General features: G+C 43.3%; 1 protein-coding gene across 1 annotated transcript; it reads left to right on the top strand.

Annotated features, from left to right (window-relative positions):
- Window positions 1-13,258: 13,258 nt before the first annotated feature.
- On the top strand, window positions 13,259-14,206 carry LOC132211460 (olfactory receptor 6V1-like). Its single transcript, XM_059656131.1, has one exon. It carries the CDS (start codon window positions 13,259-13,261, stop codon window positions 14,204-14,206), a length of 948 nt encoding a protein of 315 aa, XP_059512114.1.
- The last annotated feature ends 8,477 nt before the right edge of the window (window positions 14,207-22,683 follow it).

Raw genomic sequence — 22,683 nt, 5'->3', positions numbered from 1 at the left:
GGGTTCCAATACATGGGTGCTGACCATCTGCATCCCCGGAAACTGTGTGTATTGTGCTTTGCCTCATTTCCATGTGCTGTCCCGTGAAGTCCAAGCCCAGAATAAATATCCGGCTGCTGGCCGATGCCAAAAAAATCCTTGGGCTGAATCACTTAGGACATTGGGCTAGTCCCAATATTGTTTTTGGATGATCTTAGAGACATGAATCTTTGGGACAGAACATTAACCTTGTGACTGTTAGCCATAGAATAGCCTGGGCAGGACAGGGTCACCCCACTAGATATCAAAAAAGAAGGAACTGTTTCTCTAAACTCCTGAGTGAGCACCCCAAGAAAAATACTCCTCTGAGTATTTTTTTCAACCATGCAGATGATCCAGATGAGAGACGGCTACCTGTCTTTCTAATCTCATGACCATGTTAGGGGATGGGACAGAGTGAGGTAAGGACATGCTCCTCACTGAGCATTGAGGGAAATGGCTATGAACCAAAGGGGAGGAATGTGAATGGAGGTGAGGTGGTAGGGATGAAGGATGTGACTGTCACGGTCAGCTGCACTGGGATTACTGCATAAGCCATACATCGAATGTCACCACCAGTTAATAGAATCCAAAAATTTCATGAGGGTTTAGCCTATTATTCACCACCCTACTTTCTCCATGAGCTCATTCTATAATCTGGAATGTCTGGGTTTCTGCAAGGAGGGATATAGGTATGAGGGAATAAGCTGCTTTCTTCCTTGGAGGCAATACTGTCTATTTTTGGCAATATATGCCTAAGGTATGGAGGATCCTCTGAGTGCTGTCAGAGATGATCTTGGTATGTGGTTAATGCTGATGACCAAAGCTGGAAGGATTACATTAGTTACTAGCTGGAAGCCAATCACCTCCACCACAGCAATTCACTAAGAGCAAGTCTCCACATTCTTGATGTGTGTGCACAGTAAAATCACCTGGAAGCCTCACCCCAGACCTGTTAATTGCATCAGAATTTCTAGGGGTGGTAAATACATCTTAGAAGTGGTTGTAATATGTAGTCAGGGTTTCAAAACACCAAAATCATAGAACCCCTCAGTCTAGAAACATGAACCCAAAATATTCAAGAGATACCTAGATATTGAAAGAGAAACAAAAGGAGATGATGTCTCCTTTGTCCATATGAAATGCTGGATTTACTCTCACCATATTACATTTTTATGATATTCAGTGGGCATGTCTGAAAACTGAGTTGGGCCAATGAGATGTTCTCTCTCAGGAATTGGAAGGGAGCTACAAAAGCAATGGTTCAAAGTAAGTTGGGGCATGGTGGTCATCATGAGTCTATGGTAACCTACAGGTTTATCAGGTAGGAGAGACTCAGAGCAAATTGGTCAGGAGAGGGAAAAGGATGAAAGAACAGTTGGAGAAGCAGGAGTCTCATGGGGGAGAGAGGCAGGGGTGGATGGTCAGTCCTCAGAGATGCTGTGATTCTTCACCTTGCTGAGTCTTTCCCTCTATTGCATTGCGGAAGACTGCTAACTATGCCTTGACCTTCGAGGAGGGATTCAGTATCTGAAGGAGAGGCCAACACACAAATGAAAATACTATACAAGAAATATGAATTTAGAAGGTATTGAGGACCATGTGGAGCCTCTTTCTTGAAGAGACACACCGAGACCTGGCCTTATCCGCTTTTTATTCAGTTTTAGATACACATCTTGCCTTCAGTAAAGCACAGCAAACAGGTAGCAGACAGACCGTCTCTAAGGTCAGTAAAGATCAGTAGGGTCCAGTAAACATTTACTTGGAGGCTATCAGGTCAGGAGATTGCTTTGAGCCACCACTATCTCAACACCAACTATCAGTGCTTAGTGTCAGCCCTGCTAACGCTCAAGGTTCATCAGCCTTCCACATTCCTTGGTGTGCTCTCATGATACTATTGGCAAGCAGTGGCTTCCCACATACTGGTAACTAGAACTCTGATTTAGAACCATAAGTGAGAAGGATGCTGTTTCCTCTCATATTTTCAAGCCTGGCATATACCTGTCTCCCTGTCTGGAATGCCCTTCCCTTTCCTCTCTGTCACTCAAACACTTAATCCTGTTTTAAGAATGGATTGAATGCCACTCCTATTTGGTCCCCCAGAACAAGCTACAGCCCACTCTTTGCTGACTCTTTACTGACACAGGATTTTGCTCCTATCTCTATTTATTCTTTTACATGTTAAATTATAATTTTCTCTTTGTCTCCTCTACTCAGTTTTGAGCCCCTTGAGGATAGAGGTTATGTCTGATTTATATTTTTCACCATACCTTAAAGGTCAATTGGGCCTGAGTTTGTTGAACTTTCTGTTTTTTCATATGCTCAGAAGAGGGTTGACAAATATAAATCTTTCCAGAATTGGATCTTAAGCTTGCCCCGGGTAATAAGTAATTTCCCCAGGTAATTTATTTTAAATATCTACTAAAAACCCTTAGCAGAAACTTCTCCTCTTCTGTCTCCAAGCATAATGCTGTCATAGAAAATGTAAAAGGGATCTAAGACATAAAAATATCTATTAGTTTATTAAACAAAACCTGTTTTATTATTTAATGTTGATATGCCTATCCAGTGGTCAGCAAACTGCAGCTCGCGAGCCACATGCAGCTCTTTGGCCCCTTGAGTGTGGTTCTTCCACAAAATACCACGTGCGGGTGCGCATGTACATTGCGATTGAAACTTCGTGGCCCATGCACAGAAGTCGGTATTTTGTGGAAGAGCCACACTCAAGGGGCCAAAGAGCTGCATGTGGCTCGTGAGTTCGCCGACCACTGGCCTATACAAATAATTAAAATGAGCCAGTTAGCATAACTGCCTAAAACATTAGATTTTGAAATGAAAATTTAATTGTTACTATAGTGACACAGTTGTTCTTATGCACAATGACTTGAATTGCATCAGTGGTTGTGTAAATACTTGCCACTTGGAGTCAAAATGGAACTGCGTTTTGTGTACCTGCCTGAGCCAATTGTGTGATACCTATGACTCTATCTTGAACTCCATGGACAGAATATAGACTTCTTATTATAGTGGGAGTTTTTTGGCTGCAACTCTTGATTTATGACTGGATGCCTTCCTGAGGGGGTAGTGGGTCCTGTGCTACAATCCATTATTATCCAATCAGAAAGCCAGTAATGAGCCAAACTGAACCCACTGAATTGAAAGTAGTTTAAAATGTAAAACCTTTTCTCTTATTTACAAAATATTTCCTTTGTCCTCATTCCTCACTCCCATTTTCCCCACTTTCCCTACTAGTAAGCAATCACTCTAATCTGCTCAGTGTATATTTCCTGTGTATGTTTTTTGCAAAACACATAAGGATGTTTTGTGTGCCGGTGTTTTTATTTCATTTATTCTTTTAATTTTTTGAGAGAATAGAGTTACATGACTTTGTAGGAAACATTATAGAAAGATATCATGTACCTTTAACCTAGTTTCCCCCAATGGTAACAACTTGAAAAGATAGTACAATATCACATTTTGATAGTTTCATATACATAGGAACATATAACATGGCCCCTGCAGATGCATAACTTTATTTGAAGACAGTAGCAGAAAAGATGAGAAAGTTGATGGGAAATGTAGTCTATAATCTGTGGTACCTGTGGCAGAGTTTCAACTTCACTTCTTTATTGTAACACTTCCCACATTCCTTTCCTAGTCCAAGCTTACATGGTTCTTGCTCTGGCTAGGGGAAATGGCAAGGGAGTATGAGATAAATTGTGAAAGAATGAGAAATAACAAACAGGCAGTCCAAATTTCATGAGGGGAAAACATTGCGTGTGTGTGTTTAAATTTATATCACACCTCCCCAGAGAAGAATGGGGTGACGTTTCCTAAAATGTCTTAGGGCTACATAAACCTAAAACTGAACGGAAAACAGTCTTCTATCTTTTAATACTTGTAACTAAACAAAACTGAAGAACAATAAATTTAGCTTAGAAAAAAGTGTTCTGTGTTGAAAGTTGATGCTTTGTAAAAAGTTGATCAAGAAGTAGAGAATGAAGATAGAATGGGAAATTTCTTGGTCCTCTGTGAGGATCTTCTGCACATAGTCAAGGGGCTGATTCCTCTGATTTTTTGGTCATCTCCCATTTGATTAAAAACCCATGAGGTTACAAAATGATAACTATCATTTTCTTTGGGTAGATGGCCACCAGGTTATTGTTAGTTCTATTATCTGGTAGTGAGAAAAAGCACAAATTATTACTAAAAGAAATTATTTTTCTTTTTTCCTTGTTATACACATTAACTACCATTGCTCTTATACATGGTGATCTTGGCATGGATAGTTTCAGGAGAATAGAAAGGAAGTAGAGATGAGTGCTATCTGAGCTTAGAAGTTTGGGGCAAAAGAAGACTTAAATGTGAGTGTGACAAAGAATGCCTGAGAACTCTAAGAGGTGAAAGGGAAGGTAAGGAGGTGGGAGGGGGAAAGTAGGTACCTGGAGAGATGTTTATCAGCTAATTCTCAACTTGAGCTCCTATATGAAGAGAGAGGAATGTGTTAGGGAGGGATGGGGATCACCAGGCCCTTTGTGCTTATAAAACATTTGTGAATTTTGTTCACAATTGCAGTCTTCTTATCCTGTAACTTGGACTTTAATTGTCCAGACCCGAATTTCCTGAACCAAAGCTGCTACTACCTTAAATTCTTGAAATTTCCATTTATTTCCAAGTGTATGTCCTAAATAATATAAAATCACTTGCCAGGAAGCTACAGTCAGACATACATAATTTTGCTGTAATAAGTGTTCAGCATCCTTTTGGGAAAGCCTAGCTCCTGCACAGCAATCTCACTGACAGCGTGTGTAATGTATGGTGATAATGATGCTTCATTACTCTAGAAAGGACCTGATAAGTAAGATCCTAGTGAGGAGCCGCAGAGGCTGCCTCTTCGGGAGGTTCTGTGGGGTGCTTGGGATGTAGAAAATTCTTAATGAACATTTGATTCTCATTACAGAGTAATTTAATTTTCTGAATATCTAAGAGCAGCAGTAAACTAGCTCCTTTATTACTTCTCATGGATTTATATTTTCCTGCTAATTTCATTGTCTTCTTTCCTCCCAACCTCTACTAGTATAAGATGTGGAAGTGGGTCTGGCTCTTGTATAATCTAAGTTCCTGAGTCCTAAATGGAAGATCAAAATGAAATGGCATTAGCAGTTGGAATATTTATGATAGTGGAAGGAGAATGGCAAGTTCTTATACATGTAGGATGTAAGGTGATGCAGCATTTCTAGGGGAGGAAATGACTAAGCAGTAGTTCCAAGGAGAGAGAACCTAGCATGATGAAGGGGTAAACTGATTGCTTGATTAGGAACAGACTTTCTGTTGGTATGCCGAATGGGAGCATGGATGAGGGATGTGCTTTGACCAGCGGTGAGCAGAAAGCAGTTATAATGGAGCTTCTGCCAGAGTGAGGCTTGTGAATTTGATTTGAGGATTAAGAAGGAACATGAGTCAGGTTTGAGCTGGTGCTGCTACTGCTATGTACCTTTGTTACCTGGAGGGCTGTGGAGGAAGGACATCTGATGTACGGTCCAGCCTTGGGCTCAAACCAATCATTGTGGGTAAAAGATCCAGGGCCCCAGGCATGCTTATCTCACAGAAACATGACTCATATTTCCTTTGAATTCTGCCTTCAGATTTTTTTTCTTCCAGAGCTTAGACATATGTTCATGGGATTCTGTCATGGAATTAACCCTTGAGACAGATGTACTGTGCTTTTTTTTTTTTTAACCTCAAAAATTCTTATGTAAATTTGTTATGCAAATAGAAGTTCACTGAGCTTGGGGTATTGTCTCACATATACATGGGGACCATACTCTGTAAACCAGATCTTTGAATGGGAAGATCTAGTCCATATCAGGTGATGGGGTGTTAAAAAAGCAAAAAGGATGCTTAGGGGACCCAGAGAAGAGAACCCAATGGGAAGCAGAAGAGTTTTGAAAAGAGGATGGATGGAGAATAAAGAAGAAAAGGCAAGGAGAGTAGGAAGCCTGGATTCTAAACAGTGGACTCCAATGTATAATTTCTAGTTAAAAATCAACAAGTTCATTATTATGTGCAACTGAAAGCCATCTCACCATATGTGCATAGGGTATGATATGGAGGTGAACCATACTGTATCTTTTGGTTGTATGAAAACCCTAATAGTGGGAAAATAGGTTGCTCCTCTTTGGTTCTACCAGGAAAGTTCAGAAAGTCCTAGAATAAGAGAAGAAGTGTATCAACACAGGATGTAATTGAGAAAAGTTGGAGAAAGAGAAAATGGTTAAGTTCAATAGAAGCTAAGTACCAGGATTAAAAACTTCCTGTTTTGATGATGAAATGGAGTAGGACATCCCCAAGTGACTTCTTAGTGGTTATGCCAATTCTTGGGATGGGCTGAGGTATTCTATAATCTTTGTTTAAAAGACACTCTCTACTCTCAGGCTATTTCTAGCTGATAGACCATTCATTTCAGGATAAAAGAAAAATGTTAATTTTGTTCTTTTCTATATTTGAACATGCAATCAACCAGCTTAAGTTCAGTGAGCTTTGGATTAAGACTAAAGATGCCCCACCCTTACTATTACTAATGATTACATTTTTGAGACATGTTTTTTATCACAGGCATCATTACTTTTCAGTTTTCTAGTTTTACTTTGTAATATTTTTTCATGAAAATAACTGCATAGACAAAAAGTGAACTGTTAAGGGACAAGGAATCCATATGTGATACTTGAAATGTTCATAGATCAGAAGCCAAATGAAGTTGACAATGTGAAAGGTGAATTAGGTATGACAGTGTAGAGCATGTGCAAGGACATGTGCTATGAGTCTTAGAGTACTCAAATCAAAGATCATCTATTCTCTGTTCTTTAGTGTTCAAACCCAGGTACCACTAAGCAGATGTGGGCCCTACAATAAGGCTTCTTCTGTTCCATCGGAGGGGGGGGATGAAAAATACCAATAACAGCCTCATTATAGTTTTTGAGAGGATCAAGTGGGACAGTGCCCATGGGAAGCACATGATGAACGTGTCATTGCCATGAAAAAGAGCTAGTGGCAATGGAGGAGGAGGACTATATAATTCCATGAGTTTTTAGGCACTGGAGGTGATGTGCATCCTTGGGTTGGTGGAGAAGTCAGGGAAGCTGGTCTTCTCCATAAGCTTATGTAATATACAAAATCACAAATAATGTGAGTGTGTTTGTATAATTACCACTTTGTACTTGTAAACAGGTACTCAGTTCCTTGTTTTGGTACCAGTTAATATTTTTCTCTGATTACCATGGCCATGATTCCTTTATCAGTGGCTTTCTCTCCCCTCACTAGCAACTCAGGAATGTGCATTTAGAATTCAAGTTCCTAAACAAAGGCCCTGAGAGAAGATGCTCTAAAGATCACGCTTAGGCAGGAGAGTGAACCCCACCCAATATCTTGATACTCAAGTCCCGGTCCTTTCTTTTTATTTAAAAGAGATGTTTTTACTACTTTGGCATTTCTCATTCCTAGTTTATAAGAAAACAAGACTGTTGGACCCAGTTTTGCCCTCCTGGGTAACCAGAGATCAGAAGAATTCTTAGTTCCTATCTTTGTTCCTGAATTGTCTGTGTTTAAAGAAACTGATGTCCAACTCCTACCCCCACTCCCTCTCCTGCTCATCTCAGAGCCCAGAGCCCAGCACTGTCAGGGCTGCACTGAGCTTCGTGCCCACAGGAGACAGCAGGGAGTGAGAGAGAGCAGTCACAGCTCCTCAGGAGCCCCCTGGGGACTCACAGTCACCTGCCTGTCCCCTGGAGCTCACATTTCCCAAACTGGAGACAGACATGGGATGTGCCCAAGTCCTCAGTGGAGGCAGCTGCCCCTTGGAAACCACACTCATGCCCCTGTTCAACCTTGTTGGAGACACTGAGAGTACAGAGGAGAGTTGAAGGCTTTGCCTCTCCTGTGCACCTTGATCTCCGATCTCCACCAGGAGTGCTTTACAACAGGAGAAGGGCGGAGTGTCTCCATTCAGGTGCTGTGCTGTCTTTGTTTACTGCAGACTGGGGAGTTTGAAAGTGACGTCCTTGCTCCACTCAAGCCATTGCACTTGTCCTGTTGTCCACTGCATGCCAGCCACCACCACCACTAAGTCCTGCATCTGGACCTGGGCAGAAGAATGGGACCTGGCACTGGTGAGTCCCCTTGGTCTCTGCCATGCCCCTTTCACTGCCTTCATAGCACTTGTCACACTGTGCCATTTTAAACTTATTTTCTGTCTGTTTTCCAGCTTGGCTGTATGGCCTGGGACTAGTTTGTTCACCACTCTGTTCCTTGAACACCAAGAGTATTTGGCAAGTCAATCATATTTTTCTGAATGAATGAATGAACAAATGAATAAATAAATGAATGATTCAGTTGCCTGTGTTCTCTTGCTCACTGTGCTAGTGCTCACTATTTTGAGTGTAACGATAGATTTCATCATAATAGGACTCTACTCCCTGCATTGGTCTCATCTTGCCTTCCCTTTGGGAACAAGTTAGGGGTCTTCTGTCCAACCCCACCCTTTCTGCTCCTTCCTCAGAGGCCTGAGCTCAGGGAACGCTAGCCCCTTGTTCCTTCCTGATGTGTCTCTGACCTCTTCTTGAGCCTTCATAGAACCTTGGCCACGTAGCTCAGGTCTTTAGTATCATTCTTTGTCTCTTATTTTGCTGCCAGCTGGTTTGCTCACCCTAATGTGCTGTTTATCTATGTCCTTTGCCTTTCACCTGCTCCCTGCAAAGGCCTATGAACTGTAAGGGGATATTCAGGTGTTTTTTTCTGCCCACTTTGTCCCATTTCCTACCCCACCCTTTCCTTCACTTGAGAAGCTCGGCATGTCCCAGGACACTGATGATCAAAATCACTACTACAAGCAACCATGGCGATGGGACTGCTACCCTCTCTGCATTCTCAATTATTAAAAAAGAAGTCATTTTCCAGGGTCGGAAATTTGAATCAAAAGTCAAAAAGCATGGGAATAATTCAGCTGGGAGACTTGAGAGGGTTGATGTAGAGAGAAAAAGATACATAACAAGCAGGGAGCTTTTAACTGGGTTCTAAGTCTCTCGAGGGTTATTAACATGCAGAGAGAAGATGACTACATCTGCTACTTGACATTTTAACAGAGATCTGACCTGCCAGATGTGCAGCATGAAGGGTTTGGATAGAGATGGGCAGGATCTCTTACCAGTAGGACCTTTACTAGGAGTGAGGGAGGGAAGCTGAGGACACACAGAGGAGCCTAGACTGTCAGGTGCACATAATGTGTGACCCAGTCCAAAACATGCACTAAATGGCCAGCCAGAGCCCTGGCCAGTCTGCCTTGTGATAGGTAAGGCTGCGCTGGGCCTATTTCATGGGGCACTGCATCGTCTCTGATTGGAGAAGTTGAGTTTGCTTCATGTTCTATACCAGGGGCTACCACAGAGGCTGCACTGAGCAATTCTCATCTGTAGAAGACCCTGATACAGAAGAAAGTCTTTTCTGCATTGAAGTTAAACTTTATTGATATTAATTTTGCGTGTATTCACCAATCAGTTTTGTAAAATAAAATCTTCAGGTGTAAATTTATTCAACAAGTAAAGCAGGTCCTAAAACCTGCTCCAGGTAGTCTGTCCTGAGCTGTGGGCTCCAGATCACTGAGTTGGAGTTTGGGGAGCAGTGGCTCAGGGTCTTGAAGCAACATGAAGGGATAGGCATGCTTTCTGGACAAAGAGGGAGCACTAGTCACCAACGCTGAGAGGGGAGGCAAGATCTTCATCAGAAAGAGAAAAGTCTGAGGGTGAAAAGTACAGCAGACTGGAGAGAGGTTGGTAGGAGGAAGCCAAGTGGGGCTGGGTTGAGGGTGTGAGAGTGGGGGTTGTGGTGGGGGCCGGCTTGGAAAGGATGTTAGCTAGTGAAGCATGGGGTGGAGCAAAGCCTGCTGCACTGAACGGAATACTCCTGACTTCAAGGTCGTCCCTGAATTAGCACTCTCATGTCTGATTCCAGGACTCCAAATGATGTAGATCGCAGAACCTCTGGATGTGATGTCGTGGAAACCTGTAGGGTAAGAAAGATGCTCTCTGGGTGGCAGTGATCCTGCATAAAACAAAAGAGGCCCATGGGTTGAATTCCTCATTCTTGCTCAAAGATTTATAACACCCGCAGAATGTGATACACGTCAGTAGGAGGCTGAGATCACAGGCAGGGAGTGGAGAAGCATGTCTTCCGGGCCTGGTATCTTAGAGTCCTTGGGAGAGATGGGGCACTGGGGGCTGGAACATTCGGGGCCCAGGTTAGATTCTTTCTGCCAGGAAAGGACATACTCCTTATTGATGGACAATAGCTAATCATGGGAATTTCCTCTTTCATACATTCCTTAACTTACCACTTACTAAATCCTTTCTCTATTTGCAGTCCTGTGCGGTCGGCTTTGAGTCCGATGTCCAGAGATTGATATGGCACAGTGTTTGAAAATATAGAAGATGCCACACATTTGGCATTTGATTGCTGTAAACAAATAGGTGTTGCTTTTAGAAAACCTGGGTTCAAATCCCAGCTGTATAGTTATTATCTATATGACACAGGGCTGAGATCTCTAAACATCCCAAGCCTCAGTTTTTAATCACCTGTGATATGTAGATGTCGACTATCACAGCCTTGTTGGGGTGTAGGAATCAGTGCATGGTGGGCACTCGGTGAGTGAGGTTGACCCACTCACTGCCCCTTATCCACAGTTCTGTAATCAAACTCCTTTACAACTGAGTTTTCTTTTCTGATTTTGTGTCAGCCTAAGTAGGCAGCTAAACCTGATCTGAGCTTGTTTTATAGCCCTTATTTAATTTAGTGTGAGTATTCATGTATGTTGCTGCAGAAATAGTATTCTATTTGATTACAGGGTTCTGTCCTGACCCTTCTGGGATTAGATTCTGAAACACCCCTGGTCTCATCTTACCTTTCTGAAAAGAAGTTGCCAGGCCATGAGTGCCCCATTGTTTTCTGGGAAAGCCCACAGTGCACACATACAAATAATCATGAAAGAAAACATGAGTTTCCATTAGGAAAACTTTTCTTCACAGGACTAGGAATGAAAACCCAATAAATGTACTCATTGATTTGTTTCACTGATATTTATTAAATCCTAACACTGTAAGACACATTGCTCAGTATTGTGAGGGCTATAAGGATGAAAAGAGAGCCCTGCCACTGACAAACAAGGAATCTAGCGTTTGGGAAAAGGCTGGCACAAAAATAATTATAATGCAAGGCAGACATGCTAACTTCCCCAATTTACATCTGAATAAAGGATGAAGCTTTATAAAAGAAACATTTGAGATAGTCCCTGAAGGGTGGGTAAGAATTCACCAGGCAAAAATGGCAAGACAGGGTATTCCAAGCATAGAGAACAGTTAGGAAAAGGGCATGAAAGCAGGGTGGAATTAACGTTTGGAGAATAGTAAGTGGTCCAAGTTGGGGGTAGCACAAAGTATGTGGCAAGAAGGAAGTAAGGGAAAGGCTGGAGAGGTAGGTGGGCAGAGCGGAGGAAGCTGGGGTTGCCAGGGGAACTTTGTGCTTGATTTAGCAGACATGGGAAGGAATAGATGTGGTCGTTGTTTAAAAACATATTTTTTGATCACTGAAATAATATATATTCAAATGAAAAGAATTTGGCAAACAAACAAGATAGATACTGTAGCTATAGATGTACATTTAAATACTTATAATCCACACCTGGGATAGCCATTTTAAAATGTATTTTTCTTTTTTCTTTCTTTTTTTTTTTTAAAAATGTATTTTTCTAGTCTTTTTCTGTATGATGGTAAATGGCTAGCTGGTTTGATTAGTTGACTTTAAGAGTAATGTATACATAAAATCACATTGCCTCAGGCTATTAAAAAACAGCCTATGGACATAATACTTTACAAAAATACTGTAAATATAACAGCAGTATATGTGTAGGTTGGATATGGTGAAATTGATCAATAGGATAGCCAATAAGAATACTGTTGCAACGATTAAAGGAAACAAATCCTTGAACTTGGGCTATAGTAAAAGAAAGGAGGACTGGATAAAAAAATATTTCTAAGAATGGCAATTCAAGTAATTTAGAAGAGAGACAGGGAAAATCAGAATATCTTCCAGGTTTCAAACCTGGGTGACTTGGGGTTTGGGGAGCCAGAAAAGTGATATTGATTTGGGGTAAGGGAGGATTATGTGTATATTTTTACACGTGTAGAGGTCACCAGACAGTTAGAGACATGGGCTGAGAACAAGCATGCAGATTTCAGATTAATTTACATTTTCAAGCTTGCTTTGGTTAAGGGAGATGGTGAGATTTCAGAAGAAAAGAATAGAGAGATAAAAGAAGAATGAAAAGAAAGATATGGGGACATCCATACTTAGAAAGACAAAGAACCAAACAGGGACAAGTCAGAATTGTTGGAGAACTTAGAGTGGACTGTCCTTATAGTAAGGGGTGGAAACAGTTTCAAAAATGGGTTATTCATAGCCTGAAATGTCACGAGAAATCAAAGAGGATGAGGATTGAGCACAGAAAAGAAGTAATGTATAAATTACTCAGCACAGTTCTGGCACGTGGAAAAAACTCAGTTATTAACAGGTATTATTATGATTAAAATATTATTAAATATAGAAGTTAGGAAGAGTTTATCAGAAACACCAAATGTCCTAATAGAGTTGGAACTTAACAAATGTATTGCATGAAATAATGAGTGATAGAATATGATAGAGGAAAGTTTAGGAATGGTGCTAATGTGGAGGTGCTAACTCAGTGATTCCCAAAGTGGGCGCTACCGCCCCCTGGTGGGCGCTGCAGTGATCCAGGGGGGGCGGTGATGGCCACAGGTGCATTTGGGGGCATATATCTTTCTGTTTAATTGATACTAAAATTTAAAAAAAATCAATTTCCAGGGGGCGCTGAGTAATATTTTTTTCTGGAAAGGGGGCGGTAGGCCAAATAAGTTTGGGAACCACTGTGCTAACTCCTAGACCTGCTTATCAGAAACAGGGATAAGAAATTAGACACCACTATTGTCCTTGCCCTTTGGGAACTTCTGCCCTTTGGGAATGTCTTCTGGACACTGAGATTAACCATGCTTATAGGCTAGCATTCTTGGGGAGCTGGGGCAGCCATCAGGGAGCAAGGTCAAGAGAGAGGCTGATGGCAATTTCCCACTAAGATTTCCTGACTTTTCACAGGTGGTATAGAGAACTGGTATCAAGTGCAATGAGTAACTTCAGCGTTGTCAGAGAATTTGTACTCCTGGGATTTTCTCATCTCCATGAATTCCAGATCCTCTTGTTTGCTTTCATCCTATTGATATACGTGCTGACATTACTGGGGAACCTGACCATTATCACCCTCACATGCCTTGACTCCCGCCTCCACTCACCCATGTACTTCTTCCTCTGCAACTTCTCCTTCATGGAGGTGCTGGTCACCTCCACTGTGGTTCCTAGGATGCTGGCAGACCTGATGTCCACTCATAAGACCATGTCCCTGGCCGAATGCCTGACCCAGTCTTTCTTTTACTTCTCCTTGGGCTCCACCAACTTCCTGATCCTCACAGTCATGGCCTTTGATCGCTACGTGGCCGTCTGCCGCCCTCTGCACTACCCAACCATCATGAACAGTTCAGTCTGTGTGAAGCTGGTGGTGCTCTGTTGGGTGGTTGGGTTCCTCTCCATCATCTCCCCGACCCTGCAGAAAACACAGCTCTGGTTCTGCGGCCCTAATGTCATTGACCACTACTTCTGTGACTCTGCCCCACTTCTCAAGCTGTCCTGCTCTGACACTCGCCACATCGAGTTCATGGACTTCTTTCTATCCTTGCTCTTTGTGCTGGCCACCATGCTGCTTATCGTGGTCTCCTATGTCCTCATCGTGGCTGCAGTGCTGCACATCCCCTCGTCCTCTGGGCGCCAGAAGGCCTTTTCCACCTGTGCCTCCCACCTCACTGTGGTGGTTCTGGGCTATGGCAGTGCCATCTTTATCTATGTGAGGCCAGGCAAGGGCCACTCCACACACCTCAACAAGGTGGTGGCCCTGATAACTGCAGTGGTGACTCCTTTCCTCAATCCCTTCATCTTCACTTTCCGAAATGAGAAGGTCAAGGAGGTCATTGAAGATATAACCAAAAGGATCCTCTTCAGAGACCCAGCAGCCCACAGATAAGAAGACCAGAAGGCACCTGTTCAGTCATAGGTATAAGGACCTTCCACTGTAAGTGGACATCTGCTGGAGCTCCTTGACCTCCTTTTTCTTAGTCTCTCCTGTCCCCCAACCCCGAAGTCTCTGCTCACTCACTAAAGAGAGTGAATGAGCTCGCATCATTTGAATGTCTCAAAGACAAGGGTCTGTGAGCCTGAGATGGTTAAGGAATGGATAAATTTGAGGGAGCTGTGGAGTGAAAACACTGCAATAATATCAACTAAAAGAGATAATCCAAATAAAGCTCTTAGTCCAGTGTTTGGTCATAGTAAGAGCTTAGTAAATGTGGCTATTATTATAAAATGGGCTATTAAAAATCTCTCTTCCCTAGTCCAGCTCTATAGTTTATTTACATTCTTTACATTTCTTTGTGTGAAGCTTTTTTTCGAGTGTGTGTGTTTCTTTCTCAGGAACTGACTTCAGAGTCTAGGATGGGTTTCCGAAAATGGGAGTTTCTCTAAGAAAAGTAGAGAGGGTTGGTATCCCCCAAACAAAAGAAACTGTGTGCCTCCATTGGGATCCCCTTTTCTAGGATTGCACCTGGGGTTGAAGCATCACTCACTCCCAAGCTGCCTGCCCACTTCCCCATCCAGGCCCCTCAAAACTTCTTGCTTTTAAACAGAAGTGACTCTCTGAGGGTCATTTTCCAAGGCCCCTTACACAGAAAGTTGAAGTCCCAAGGCCTAGCCTTTCTCCTTCTCATGTACTTGAGAAAGAAGGGAAGCTGAATCATTGCCCCAGACTGGCTGCCTTCCCCTTTACATGAACTTCTCCCACAGGCCCTTAGGACCATGTCCCAAGGAAGGCCCTCTGAGGTTACGTTTCCTGGAAGCAGACTGGCCAGGAGACTACCAGGGGCCCTGGGTAGTAAAGCAGAGACCATAGAAGCCAGTTGAGAAGGAGGAAACGAGCATGATTGGTGGTGTGTGTAATGGGGTGGAGGAAGGATGAGGGAAGACGTTCTTGGAAAATCTGGGTGTGGGTGGGAAGATAATGAGAGCAGGAACAAGTCTGGTGTATGATTTCTTATATCACATTGAACCTGGACGGCTGGGATTAGCAAAACAAGACAAAGAGTAGATGCCAGCTTCCACTTACTTCTGAAGCTAGTTCTGTTCCCAGGGTATTGAGAGGAGAGGTCCTGGTCCTAATATACAGTGTGGTGGCCACAGGTCACAGTATGGGGCCACCCCACAGAGCCACGGCTTTGAATAAAGGAGGTGATGGGAGGGGAAGAATGCCCCAGGGTACACAACCTAGAGGCCTGAGTATCTTTTTATTACCAGGTAGCTTGATCTCCATCAAAAATACCTTAAAAACAAAACAAACAGAAACCAAAAAACCCCCCAAAAACCTACCACAGGACAAGTTCCTATTTGTGGGCCTCTCCAAAAGTGGGCAGGTACTTTTGATTCTGCAGTAAAGGCCAGCAGGGAAAACAGTTTTTCATCCTGAGAACTTTCTCTCCTCCACCTCCCAAGGGACTAATTACTTACCCTCCTTACAAACTTTGTGAAAAAAACTGAAGAACTAAATGGAAAGCAATTATCTCTTTCGTATATGCAAACACTTTCTTTCCCTTCTCCCCCTAAAATAATCAGCACACAAATCCACTCAGATTTTCCCCCTGAGAGGCTCCCTCCTGCTACTCTCATCTCCGCACACATTCCCTTCTTAAAAAATTAAAATTAATCAACCACCTACAGCAGCCTATTGCCTGTTTTTTCATAGTGTTCTCTCTCGAGTGGAATATCTGACTGGTCAGCTTGGGGAAGGTATAGCTTGCCTTGGGCGTCCATAGTAATCAACTCATCACAACAGCAGTATACAGGTACACATTCTCAACAAACTTGCCTGTGGTCTCTTGCTATTCAGAGTGTGATCCTTGGAACAACACTGGCATTTCCTGAGAACTTGTTAGACACGCAGACTCTCAGGCCCACCCCAGACCTACCGAATTAGAGTCTGCATTTTAGAAGGGCCCCTGGGTGATTCACCTGCGTCAATATTTGAGGACCACTGATTCAGATAATGTGCTGGTGGAACTTGCAATCAGGAAATTGTGTAAGAAAGTCCTTGTCTCAGTTTCAATGACACCAAGGGCACTGGAAAAGGAAATCTGAGGATGCATTTGCCAACAAATGAAGAAAACTACATATCCCCTTACAAAATATTCAGCCACCTTTCCTTAATGACTTCTCTCCCAGGCCTTAATTCTGGAAACAGGGACCCATGATTTTCATCCTGCTCTGACTTTACACTGCTTTGCTTGAGAGTATTTGGCCAATGGCTCAGCCTCTGAGTTGCTGTTAGAATCTTGTGTGAACATGACCTAGAGATGTTTTGGTTCCATACATTCATCTCGATGTGACAAGGATCCTCAGTGTCAAACAGGACTCTGGGTAGACATAACCCAGAAAATTATTTTAACATACTTTCCACCTCACTGGAAGGAACCTTGGAATTCCAGTTCTAAGTCAAAGTGGCTGTAACTAAGTCTCCCCAGGAATCTTGCAATTCCATGAGGCTAAGTCATTGACTTATGGAATTGCAAGGCTGTATGTGGGTCATACAGGTGCATCTCCTCAGATCAGGCATCCCCACTACAATACACTTCCCAGGTTGGCACAGAGGCCCTGCTTGAACCAAGTCTAGAGACGAAGCACTCACAACTGTGAGGCAGGCCATTTCTTTGCTGCACAGTTCTAACTTTTAAGATGAAACCCTTATGTCCAGCCTCAGTGTGACTCACACTAACATTCACCCACTGTCCAAGTTCTGTAATTTTGAGTTACACAGGCAGACTAGAAAATAAATGAAGAAAGCTACATATCCCCTTACAAAATATTCAGATTTACAGGTGAGATGTGGCCATTGAACAATTTCTAGACCTCTCACCATCCACAGTGCTTCCTCTAGTCTAGTGATTCTCAAACTTCTGGCCCTTTAAATACAGCTCCTCATGTTGTGACCCAACCATAAAATTATTTTCATTGCTACTTCATAACTGTAATGTTGCTACTGTTATGAATCGTAATGTAAATGTCTAATATGCAGGATGGTCTTAGGTGACCCCTGTGAAAGGGTTGTTCGACTACCAAAGGGGTCGTGACCCACAGGTTGAGAACTGCTGCTTTAAACAATAAAGAATTTTTAAAAAATCAATGGGGAAAATATCCTTGGGTGAAGATTAACAATAAATAAATAAATAAATAAATAAATAAATAAATAAATAAATAAATAATAATTTTATAGTGGCAGAAGTAAGAGAAGTTACTGACTGGGGGGAGTGCCTGCAGGCCTATTGTGGTGGGGCTGGCTGGTCGGGGGCAGGTCTAGTGGAGGGAAGATAGAGGGCATTTGGCTGGCCAGCCCTGCTCTTGATCAGGGTGGGAGAGTCTGATCAGGGGCAGGCTGGCAGGAGGGAGGGGCCAAGAGGTTGGCTGGCTGACCCCACCCCCTGATCGGGCCAGTTTGCTGGCCACAGTGGGCATCATATCAACTGGTTGTTATGGTCATTATGGCCAGTATGGTCGCAGGCTTTATATATATATAAATATATATATATATAGACTAGAGGCCCAGTGCATGAATTCATGCATGGGTGGGGTCCTGCCATCCCGGCTCCAATTGGGGCAGATTGGGACTGGGCCTATTGGGAAGAGGTGATGGCAGGAGGTTGGCCAGCGGGCCTGTCTTGATTGGGGCCCGATCAGGGCGGGCTGGCTGGGGGAAGGGGCTGTAAACGATTGGCCGGCGGGCCCTGCCCCCGATTGGGTTTGGGGGGGGGGGGCTCTTGGTGCCTAGTGGCCTGGAGGAGGGGCCATGGGTGATTGGCCAGCTGGCCCTGCCCCCTTTGGGGGGGTGGGTGATCAGGGGCTGGGCAGGACAGGCGGAGGGGTTGCAGGCCTATCATGGTGGGGCGGGCCGATCGGGGTGGAGCCAGCTGATCAGGGGCAGGGCTGGCTGGGGGGAAGGGCGAGGGGGGGGGTTAGGGGGTATTTGGCCAGCCGGCCCCACCCTTGATTGGGGTGGAAGAGTCCAATCAAGGGTGGGCGGCGGGGGGGAGGGGCTGTGGGAGCTTGGTCGGCCAGCCCCTCCCCCTGATCAGGCCAGTTCACTGGCCACAGTGGGTGTGATAGGGACTGGTTGTTGATCATTATGGTCGTCACGGTTGCTGACTTTATATATATATATAGATAGATAGTGTAAATACTGTATAATAGTGTGCTGCTGAGCATGTCTTCCCAACTCTAAGTTCAGGGGTGTCATGTTGGTAGTTTGACATGATTGGAGTATTGAAGCCATCAACATTGGCAAATGCTGGAAGTCGGCCAATAGTACAACTGGATAGCTGGTAGGTAAACATTTCCCAACAGACCACTGGATCACAACCACCTTTCTTCAGTATTTGTTAACTATTATTGCAAGGATTATACTTATATTGGGAAATTTAAAGCCTAAAGAATTGCTAAACTTTGTTTTGTTTTGCTTAATCCCTTCACCTTTTTCCTATATAATTTTAATCAATGTTGCCCCAATAAATTCAATAAAAACTAAAAAACAAACGGCGAAAAAGGAGAAGCAGTGGACTAAATTGATATGATTATGGACCTCTATCAGCAACAGTGAAATTTTCTATATTAGCGTTTGAGGGGTTTTACACTTCATCAAACTTATGCATGCAGAGTCACTACAGGACCCAGACCTGACTTTGTTTTGAAAAATGATTTGAGCCCTAGCCAGTTTGGCTCAGTGGATAGAGCATTGGCCTGTGGACTGAAGGGTACTGGATTTGATTCTGGTCAAGGGCACATGCTGGGGTTGCAGACTTGATCCCCAGTAGGGGCCATGCAGGAGGTAGCTGGTCAATGATTCTCTCTCATCATTGATGTTTTTATCTCTCGGTATCCATTCCTCTCTGAAATCAGTGAACATATATTTAAAAAATGATTTGATTCTTTTATCTTCCCCCATCAAAACTTTCATACCCTATTTGTTTGTCCTCCCACCTGGAAGTAATAAATCTACTTTTTGGATTCCCACCAGGATTTACATGTGTGACAATGGGTTCTTGTGTTAGCCATTCAAAACCCTGCCCTTTTAATGATTGCTTACTAGAGCACTGCATCTCTGGGGCTGGAATGCCAGACAAATGGAGGGTAGGTGGGGAAGGTGGGAAGACATGAAATCCCACCACTGGTTTTACCTATATTTAAATTAGTTCTGGGTGTTACAAACAATCTTGTCTTAGGCTCCAGCAATTATATTCCCATGAAAGCTACTTCTGGGGAAAACTGTTGCCTTTTGTATAATCACCTAATATCAAATCACCTTATGTAAACTAACAATAAGATCAATTGTTCTATCTCCTGATAAAAAAAGAAAGTGTGAATCTATCATGCAATTAACATTGTTTATACACTAAATGAAAATTTTTCTCTCATGTGTACATGTTATTTGCCAACCTTCATATATTTGTGGATACTATTGTGATAAAATGCAAATCTTTAAAAGTGACACTGAATCTATAGTTGTTTTAGAAATAGTATGTGTTTCTTTCAAGTCAGGGTATAAAACATACAATTACTGTTATGTGGTTACTTGAACTATTGCCATTATCCTATATAATAAAGAGGTAATATGCAAATTGGGCCTCACTCCATCATGCTGTCACAAGATGGCTGCGCCCACAGTGGAGGCAGGGTTCCTGTAATGAGCCATAATGAGTGATCAGCAGGGACCTGAGGCTGTGTGGCGCTAGGTTGGGGTGGGGGACCTGAGGCTGTGCCCCCCACATGGTGGGGCTTGATGGGGGACCTCAGGCCACACCCCCCACCCTGGCGCTGGGCCAGGGGACCTGAGGCCATGCCCCCTGCGTAATAGGGCTTGATGGGGAACCTCAGGCCACATCCCCCGCCCGGTGGGGCTTGATGGGGGACCTCAGACCATGCTCCCTGCCCTAGCACTGGGCTGGGGGACCTGAGGATGCACCAGGGGACCTGAGGCTGTGCTTCCCACCCAGCAGGGCTTGATGGGGGCCATGAGGCTGTGCCCCCATGAGGCGGGGCTTGACAGGGTACCTGAGGCTGCACCTCTTGCCTGGTACCTGACCAGGGGACCTGAGGCTGCACCCCCGGCCTGATGGAGCTTGACGGGGGACCTCAGGCTGTGCTCCCTGCCCCGGCATTGGGCCAGGGGACCTGAGAGTGCACTGGGGGACCTGAGGCTGTGCCCCTGCCCAGTGGGGCTTGACAGGGGTGGGGCCAGCCGGGTCTGGGTCTCGCGCAATTTCAAGGTGCACGCAGGTGGGCGGGGACTTGACTCTGGGTCCTGTGGCATGCCCCAGACTCTAACAGGAGGAAGATTTTCATGTGAATTTTACTAATTTTCTTTCATCTCTGACACTTCTGTTATAGAGAAAGGGCAAATGGCAATATTAATATATTTCCTCTAAATAATTTCCTTTTAATGTGCACAAATTTCATGCACTGGGCCACTAGTGAGTCTATAAACTGAATGGAATCTTGATGGATATACACTGATTAAGGGGCTAGAAGAGTCTAGTGGCATCAGATCCTGGATATTCCAATGTTTAGTGAATCTAATTTTGATTTAGATAGAAGAAGAATGTCCAAGCATGGAAAGGTGATAAGATTGAAGAATCAGAATCTACTGTTAGTTTGGCCACTGATTTGACCAACTCTGTTTTCATCTCTATTTCCTCTAAAACTTATCCATTAGTGGTTTAGAAACACTGCTGGGCTTGTGTTTCTAAAGAATCAGTATTTCTCTTCTGGGCTCTCATGGCACTTAGTAGGAAAACCCCTTATCACAATGTGTTACAAGTAAGTGTACTATTTCCACTCTCACACGGATGGAGAATACTAAGGTTAAAATCCACATGTCTTTTATCTTTTTTTGGTCAGCATTAAATTTTTTTTTATTGATTATGGAGAGAAAGGGAGAGGGAGAGAGAGATAGAAACATCAATGATGAGAGAAAATCATTGATCAGATGCTTCCTATATGCCACCTGGGGATCAAGACCACAATCCTGGCATTTGCCCTGACTGGGAATTGAACTGTGATCTCTTGATTCATAGTTTAATGTTCAACCACTGAGCCACACCAGCTGGGCAACATGTCTTTTATATTTAATGGCCAGTGCTGAAGAGGAGTGCATTACTCATGGTGAGTGATCAGTGTCTTTATTTAATTGAATTACTCTGAGGATAAAAACAAATGGAAAACCTATGTCGAAGTGGTTTTTTAAGTGTGAAAAAAATACACATACTGTATATTTATATACATGCACACACACAGCTAAGGTATGTATTATCAGAAGAATTATTTTTAATTTTTCATCTTTTTTTCATTTATTCTACAAATATTTACTGTTTGAGCTGGTGAGTAGTGAATAATTAGAGAAAATAAATCCATTGGTACAATAGCAAACACAAGAGTCACTGCTCTGATATGTAATTGGAGGGGACAAGGTTTTCAACCTAAGGTGAACCTCTCTTTTGGATGAGGAGCATCTTAGCAAGAAATAAATGAACTTTTCAGAAAGTCAGAGAAAAGGGCACCTTGATTAAGAAGGGGTTAGCCTTGGGTGACACCAGAGCATATAATGAGAACCAGGGGGCCACTAAGGGAATTACGTTTCCAAAGCTAAACACTCTGTATCCACCAAATGAGCCCAAGTTCCCTGCCTTGTTTATTTCCACATAGTAGACTTTTAAAAAGCTTGACATTAGCAATAAATTCATAGATTTGTTATCTTAAAGTAAGTGGTGCTAGTAGTACTTTCTTGATAAGTGAAGTCTTCATAGTTTACTGCAAAATGTAGTTTGGTAAATTAAAGTGTATTTGCAGAAAGAATTTGGCAGAATATTTTAAATTGGGGCTATTTTAGAAAAATCCAGGGTAGATGAAAGCTGAGAGAATGCAGTGATTCTGAGGACCAAGTCACTGGAAAATCTAAAGATTTTCAGCTGAGGGAGGAAAGTGTAGTCAATAAACCTGATGTTTAATTCCAAAGGGAATAGGCTTTCAGGAATATAATGCGTGCGCGCACATGCGCGCGCGCACACACACACGCCTGGATATCTCTTGATCAGAGAACATGACCTGGCTACTTTGCCTTGAATAGAAAGCCATGTACTTTCTTGTATTGAAAGCCCCACTCCTGGCTCCCAAGACTCCGGGTTACTTTCACAGTTCTTGCAGCTGCTACTGGGTATGGGGAGCACCCCCATGGCGGTCTATGAGAGCTTTGGCAAAGACAGGGGAGCATTGGGGAGTCACTATGGTTGTCATTCAGAGGCACAGAGGGAAAAAGCTAAGGAAACCTGACAGAGTTCTTCCCAACCAGCTGGTCCTCTGCCTCCTCACAGAGCTCCTTCTGTGAGGGACTAAGCCTGGCTGGGTCCCTCAGGC

Source organism: Myotis daubentonii, chromosome 10 (assembly GCF_963259705.1).
Source record: "Myotis daubentonii chromosome 10, mMyoDau2.1, whole genome shotgun sequence".
Classification (NCBI taxonomy): Eukaryota; Metazoa; Chordata; class Mammalia; order Chiroptera; family Vespertilionidae; genus Myotis; species Myotis daubentonii.
This window is presented reverse-complemented; position numbering and strand designations above follow the sequence as displayed.

What these genes read in the sequence shown, in the direction of transcription:
- LOC132211460 (XM_059656131.1), top strand. Translation starts at nt 13,259, where the DNA reads ATGAGTAACTTCAGCGTTGTCAGAGAATTTGTACTCCTGGGATTTTCT.